The sequence below is a fragment of the Mesitornis unicolor genome, unplaced genomic scaffold (assembly GCF_000695765.1).
Source record: "Mesitornis unicolor isolate BGI_N332 unplaced genomic scaffold, ASM69576v1 scaffold33400, whole genome shotgun sequence".
NCBI lineage: Eukaryota > Metazoa > Chordata > Aves > Mesitornithiformes > Mesitornithidae > Mesitornis > Mesitornis unicolor.
The window spans coordinates 1-7,523 of NW_010159519.1; the positions used below are offsets into that span (position 1 = coordinate 1).

General features: G+C 36.5%; 1 protein-coding gene across 1 annotated transcript in view; it reads right to left on the reverse strand.

The window, feature by feature from the left end:
• Nucleotides 1–695: 695 nt before the first annotated feature.
• Nucleotides 696–7,523, reverse strand: part of CASD1 (CAS1 domain containing 1) — a gene marked incomplete at its 3' end in the record, with an annotated part of 12,025 nt that continues 5,197 nt past the window's right edge. Inside the window, exons 5-11 of the mRNA XM_010186954.1 lie at nucleotides 7,229–7,273; nucleotides 5,520–5,643; nucleotides 3,625–3,839; nucleotides 2,389–2,814; nucleotides 1,906–1,995; nucleotides 1,209–1,328; nucleotides 696–924 (exon numbers count right to left, since the gene is read on the reverse strand). Of these exons, the coding sequence (XP_010185256.1) occupies nucleotides 696–924; nucleotides 1,209–1,328; nucleotides 1,906–1,995; nucleotides 2,389–2,814; nucleotides 3,625–3,839; nucleotides 5,520–5,643; nucleotides 7,229–7,273 (1,249 nt within the window). The remainder of the gene's footprint in view (nucleotides 925–1,208; nucleotides 1,329–1,905; nucleotides 1,996–2,388; nucleotides 2,815–3,624; nucleotides 3,840–5,519; nucleotides 5,644–7,228; nucleotides 7,274–7,523) is intronic.

Genomic DNA, 7,523 nt, shown 5'->3' on the forward strand with positions numbered 1-7,523 from the left:
TAGTGGCCGGCCCAGCCCTAAACCTCGACAAGCATCTATTCCTAGCATGCATTTGTATATTTGTCATATCTGCAGACTTAAAAATCTGGATATTACTTCATCCATATGAAAGGAAGACCTAGGAGTCTTAAGGTTTTAGTTCTAATTTAGGTGAATTAAATAATAAGCATTTACCACGGTGACAGCTTTTCAATGAACTGCAATGCATAAATTACACTGGGATTTTACTTCGATTTTTATTTAAAATACCTATACTGCAAGACATACTTCTGATAGTTCACTTAATCTAAGATAATGAGATAAAAAGCCCCACATTCTTATTTGGCAGGATATGGCAGAATTGGAGCTTGGGAGGGATGAGACAAGCTGGCAGCGCAGAATGGGAAAGCCTAAAGGCTGACTGCTGATGCCATACCCATGAGTACACCACAGCAGCAATCTCAGCTAGCACAGAGTGTGACCCAGGTTTTTAGTTTGCATCCAGTAACATTACAGCTCTTGATAAAACATATTTCTGGTGGTCAAAACCTATTAAAAAGTATTCTAATATGACTGTAACCAGAAACAGAGTTTAGTTATCAGCTGTTACATTTTTCAACTGACATAATTCACCTATGACAAACTATATTTCTGTGAACAGCCTCGTTAACATATTTTGACAATGTTACAAAGAGATCGGGATGTGCTAACAATACCATTTTCTGTATGGTCATCTTTGTTGTAACATGCAAACGTTTTATAGCAGAACTTATAAAAAATAATCTTACCATTTGCTTTCTTCTGGACTATCTGAGGCCATATAGCTAAGGTGGCATAAATAATGATAAACCAGACAGTGACTAATGGCACAAAGTAGTAGAACTGGTAAGGTCGGTCCATCACTATGCACAGTACCACAACCAAGAAATTGAGACGAAATAAAACCTAGAGCGTGTCAGAGAAGACAGAAGATACACATGAACTGTGTATTTTAAAGCAAATATACTTACATTTTGTACATTTTAAGTGTCATTTATATGCTGTATGTTTGTATTACATAAACACTGTCAATTAAGCAGGTCAGATCACATAGAAACAACAGCCATTTTTAATGCTCAAACTTTGGTTAAGTAATCCGATACCACGTTATTTAGGGAGTACAGATATATTGTGGACATTTTGTTATCTGAACAAATTTCTTTATAAAAACGGTAAGTAGATATTCTTACCTGACACACTCTGTATACACCAAAGTCCCCTTTTATCCAAAAATATGAGAAGTGCCCATAACCTGTTTGGAACAGATATGCAGCAACCAGAACTCGAATGTGCATGTACACAGGCAAAAACTGTTGAGAAAAATAAAGTGCCTTTTACAAACAGCCACACAAATGCTTTTGACTTTCCCTTTTTTTCCCCACTTATTTCACGCCTTTTCTGCACTGCTGTAAATCAGGTTTAACTAAGAAAAGAAACATTATGCTACATTGCCCTGTTTCTCACTGAGCTCTTTTGGTGCCCTAACCTCTCTGATGTTAAAATGAATTTCTCCTCTTCATTGCTCTACACTTTCCATATTCGATTACCAGTTAAGAGAGACTTAAGAAGGGCTCTTTGAAAGGTTACCTTCAGCAGTTTCAAGTTCAGAACATACAAAAGAAGTGTTGGTAGCAATTAAAAATAATGTAATATTCTACATGGAAGAAACAAGTATATTTTTTCAATGGTTAAGTAATGCATAAAATGCTCTTATCAATGAAATCTACACATAAATAGAAAAACTAATTTTGATAATAACATTTTTAAAACTACACAAAAAATAGCATTAGTTATTAATTAAATTCTAATACACATTTGTCTTCTTTTGAAGTAATATACTCAAATTGCATTCCCACTTAAAAAAAATATGAAATTAAAACCACTTACAGTGCTTGCTCCAGAGATATGATAAATCAAAATAACAAGCTGCATCCAGCCCTTCCATTCATCAGTCTGTTCTCTATTTAACACTTTAGTCTAATGCAAAACAAAACAAGAGTGTTGCTATTCCAAAAAGTACAACAAACGTCTACAAAATGAGGAGAAAAAGTTTAAACCAATAAACCACTTTATGGGTAAACAGGTCTCACTTGTAAAAGTCTCCCGTGTAGCAGACACAGGTCTCCCACATTTTAACATGATCTACACTCTCTTGTATCCGAGCTGCGCTCACTTCCAATTTGACTGCGTGACAATGGCTAAAAGCCATTTTGAAGCCCGAATGCCTTCAAAAAGCTGTTTAATCTAAGTGTTATATTCCTTGGGAGTGTATTTTTTTCAGATGAATTTAACTTTCAATATTTAGCAATTAGTTATTAACACTGAAACTGAGAAGCAATGTTATAAGCTGGATGTCAACATGATCATTACCTCTTTGGAATTTTCGGTATAAAATACCCCCAAAACCAAGATATAGATGATTGGTATGAAGAAAGATGAATGTGTATAAAATTTGTTTTCCTTCATGAAAAGATTTGCTCTGTCACATAGATAAAAATAGGTCATGATTAGACCAAGTTTGCAGAAGGAGTGTAAGAGCATCTCTAAAGTTGAAACATTAGGAGTGCTGATGGCAAGTTTCTTCTCCTCTCCACTTTCCAAATCAGTGCATGATTTGTTCTTCCGATGATTATTCCGATGAATTAAATTGATAATGAAATATCCAATAATGGACAAAGTAAAGAAACAGAAAGCCAACTTCTGTGTCAGAGTGAGAGGAGGCTGAGGCTGGCAGCAGGAGCCATCAATGGGCTTCATTATCTTGTTGCAGTAGACATTCATAAGAATCATCGCATTCTGTCAAAGAAATAAGCAGTTTTGTCAATCTCTAACTAAAAAGTTAACATTTTCATCTTCAGAAATTTTCTTCCATATCATGCAATGACATAAAACATTGTCCCTTAACATTACATAGATAAAATTTCACAGTACCCCCATATACCTACTTGCATTCAACAGCACAGTCAAAACACCTCTTCCAAAAAAGAAACCCTCGAGCTACTTGAGGTAAGCAAACAGACCTAATCTTAGTCCTTGCAACAGAAGGGTTCTCTCTCCTGGTTGCAAAAAAAAAAAAAGTGACACAGCAGGACAGCTCTTATTCAAGAAGGGCAAACTGACAAAGCTCAGAGGGGCTCACTGCCTGCATATATGTATTGGTAGGTTAAAGAGAAGATAAGGAAGTCAGTGGCACTCCATGCAACCAGGAAGGTGCATATTATGTGTTTTCTTACTCTTTACTAAACAAAATTATACGGGCACATAAGAGAAAATTTAAGACTTCTTTCTTAGCACTGCTTTACAAATCATTATCACCCTAACACATTCATGCAGATGAAGGCACAAAGTTTGCACTCTAAATCTAAAAGATCTAGTGGATTAACACCTACTTTAAAATAGCTACGTACTCATGTGTTTGCTGTTATGTTTTTTAAACATCCTGTATACTGACTGCCACCCCACCTATTGGGATCTTCTGAACACAATTTCCTACAGAATGCACAAGTCCTCATTACTTTCATATTGTCAGCCACTTCAGAACATTCACTTAAAATCTTGTTTTACTATTACTACTTTTCAATGGTGAGAAGTGACAAAAAGACTTACTGTATCTCTGCTTGATTCAGGGAGATGGAGGCCATCTGTGGACTTCATGATAGTTTCTTGTGCTATCAATTTTGATACACTGAATACTTTAACTTTAGCTTTGGAATTTCGGGAGCTGCTGTTCAGAATACGAACAGCTGCTTCATTATAAGCATCTATTTTCTCATTAGTGATCATTTTCCGACTTTCACTCAGCATATCTTCATAAACAGGGTCTGAATTTGAAAGGACAAAGAATGGGCACATCAATCTACTTTGTTGACAAATACTTAGCTCAAGCTGTGCAAGTTACTTTCATTTAGGTACTCACAATTTTTTAACGGTACAGAAAAAATGCATGATGAGGAATGAGTGACTGTTACAGTAACTAGAGTACTGACAAGAGTTGTTTGTGATTAAATGTTCCTATCGCCATTCCCTGGTCATGCACATGTAATTAGAAATTAGAAAGCTTTAGCCAGACATGAATGCCTGTTTAATTTCCCCAAACCCATGAAGAGCTTATTGTACTGGAGTGCAGAGCTGCCTATACCTTCTCTCAGTAAAGACTGCAAAGCCAAGAGGACAGAAGACAGGCAGCAGAATAGACAGGTGCAAAAAATACCCAAAAAACTCTCTCAAACCCTCTAGTTACTGCAGAAGAGACCAACTTCTCATTTCTCTAAGTCACAGTCCACAAGCATACTCCACTTTCTTCTGTTGATCGTAGTTTAACTGATGGTAGAACTTCAGTTTTTCAGAAGAATGGGCCACCACTCTTCCTGCAAGTTTCAGAAATTATGTAGCGCTTAAGACAAAGCTACACGGGGTTCTAGAGCAAAAGGTCACCTGGAGATCAGTACACTGCTATGAAAAGCTACTGATGTTCATAGCTCTGGTGAAACACACTCTACAAGCTGTAAGTTGATTAACTACTTCATTCCTACTTTTGGACAATCAATGTCTAGACAAGTCTACCTGTACAGACTGTTTTTCCTCTTGTTCCATGAAGGAGCTCAGAAGTTACTTAAATGGACTGGATTGTATTAACAAAAAGTTGGGACACGTCTGACAGCTAATTGCTTCTGTTACAGATGAAGGAATGCAATAAGATTAATCTGTTGATTCAGGTTAACCTCTAGAACCATCTTTTGATAGGAACTTGGCTGTGACTGTAAGGGTACAGCTGGGTATATTCCTGTACAGGCTCAAAATCTGCCTATGTTTCTAGCTGAGGTGATGATAATCCAAAATGCTGTATTCTATGGCAGATAAACCAGGAGCTATTCTACTATAAGCTCATAGGTAAAACATCTGTGTCAAGAGACATACCTTAGTTTTATTGAAGTAAATCAAAAGAATGTAAGCTTGGTGGCACACTAAAAATATCACAGACTCATTTTGAACCATAATTTCTGGCCCCTAATGTTAACTCATTGGTCCTCAGTGTACAGAAGCAAGATTCACTGTAGAGAATTAAATTCTCCAGAGCATGTCTACTCATTCTGGACACAGAGAGAGGAGTCATTTGTTGAACCTCTCCTATTGTTTGTGTAAACTGAAAACTGAATAGAACACAAACATGGGAATATATCTGTTTTATGCACTCGTGTTCTTGTCTCCCGGGAGACACAGCACAGGGAGAACACACAGGGCATGCTGAGTCTGAGTGAGCTAACGAAGAATTAAGAGTTCAGAAGGCAAAAGATTTTCCTGAGCAAGCTTTAAACTCTCCATCGCTAGTAACAGCTTGTTAGCTATCAGCTAGTTAAGGCTGCAAAAAGGCCAGACTGGAATTCAACCAGCACCCTTTTCACTCTGATTAAGTAGTATGGACTAAGTTTTCCATAGCCTACAAGATAATGATTCAACAGACAATGACAGTACAGATTGTTACCTGCTGTTCATTACTTTACCTTGCAAGACCCAGTAAACATCACTACTTTTTGCTAATTTTTCCAAAAGAGGTGCAATTGAAGTGATATTGATTTTATATTGTGCGAGGGCTTCATTGCTGCCATTGTGAATCTTGATAGACCACTGGAGAAATAAAGAAAGAGACTCAGAACCTGTATGTCTGACAACCTTTAATTAACTGACTCCATTGCTCCGTTAGGAGCTATTTTTCATTATAAAGCTAGATTATTTCTTCAGACTTCACTTTTGAAGTGCTACAAAATTTCTTTTGGACCAAGTAGCTCTCTAGACTGATAGTTACATTCAAACAGACCATTTAAATGTGGAACATGTAATATTCAACTTGCATTTGTAATATTCAACTTGAATTTTCCACACTGTAGGAAAGAAGGATTTAGCTTTTTTTTTTTTTTAAGTATTACTGTATCTATACTGATCTAGACAAAATCTGTAAAAATATATTAAAAATAATCTAGCTTGAATGTAGTGAACTCTCCAGTTATTTCTAAATATCTAAATAAAAATATTGATGTAAGCCAAGTACACTAATTAATCTGCTTCCTGAGAATATTGTCAAATATAAATGAATCCTTCATGAATCCAAATAACAGACAGCTGCTCTGAGAACTCACACTCTGGGAAAAAAAAAAAACAACAAAAAACAAACAAAACCAAACAAACCAGTTTCTCCCAGCAGCTAAATCTTTACTGGTGAAATATCTACAGCATTTAAACAGATGGAAGCATATTCTATTCAACAGGAAGTCAGGAACTAAGCAGCAGAGCACTGCAGTGACATTCTCAGAGCATCCCCTTTTCCCAAAATAAGCAAACAACTGAGTTTTGTACTAGCTGGAGCTTCTCCAGCTTCTAAGATTTCTATTTATAAACTGTTACACAGTTGACATCTTAAGATAGACATGTCCAGGCCAAAGAGAGAACTAAGTTAAAGATACAGCTGAGTTTCAAAATGCTGACAAGTCCAAGGGCACACACCAGCTTCATCTAGAAGCAGGTTACACATCAGTACTAGCCACAGTAACATTGCTGATTTTTGAAGCACTTTTTTATTTTCAAGCACAAGTCTCTTAGAACAGGAGGTGTTTATCTTTGGCCAGCTCCAGATATCGCTATGAATGTTTTGTGTAAATATGTTGGTGTTACAAAGAGCTGAGCATCATAGAATAGTTTGAGTTGGAAGGGACCTCCAAACCCCCCCTGCAATGAGCAGGGAGACATCTCCAACTAGATCTAGTTAGGATCTCAACCATCTCTATCTGAGACATCTGCAACCAGATCAGGTTGCTCAAAGGCCTGTCCCACCTGACCTTGAATGTTTCCAGGGATGGGACACCTACCACCTCTCTGGGAAGCCTGTCCAGTGTTTCACTACTCTCATCATAAAAAGTTTCTTCCTTATTTCTAGTCTGAATCTACCCTCTTTGAGTTTAAAAACATTACCTCTTGTCGTATCACAACAGGCCCTACTAAAATATGTATCACATGCATATTGTTGGTTCATATCTCCCTCTGTCCAGAAAGGACAACAAGCTATAGCTAATGTATATATATGAGTAAAAGGAGTTACTGAATTTTTTAATTATAAATTTGGTTTAATAACTTCATCATGTAACCAACTTGAGAGCATAAAAGTGATCCTACTAGAACTTCCTTTTTTACTAAAAAAACCTGTATGTGTATAACTTACCGTGGCAGCTCCTGCTACAATTATATGAGGCTTTGCCACAGAACCCTAAGACAAAAAGTAAAAAAGAAATTAGTTTTAAAATATTCACAAACTATACTTACTATTTTTATGGAGCAAGTTAATGAAGACTTGGATCTTAATTAACTACGAGTCTACTTGCCCATCGGTTAGTGATTACAAAAGAATAGATTTGCAAATATATTACAGAGAACATCAACTTATGATAAACCAGAATTTTCCCAAAGCCATCTGCTAAATAATCTGTAAAATAATTAGTATGTAATTTGAGGGAAAG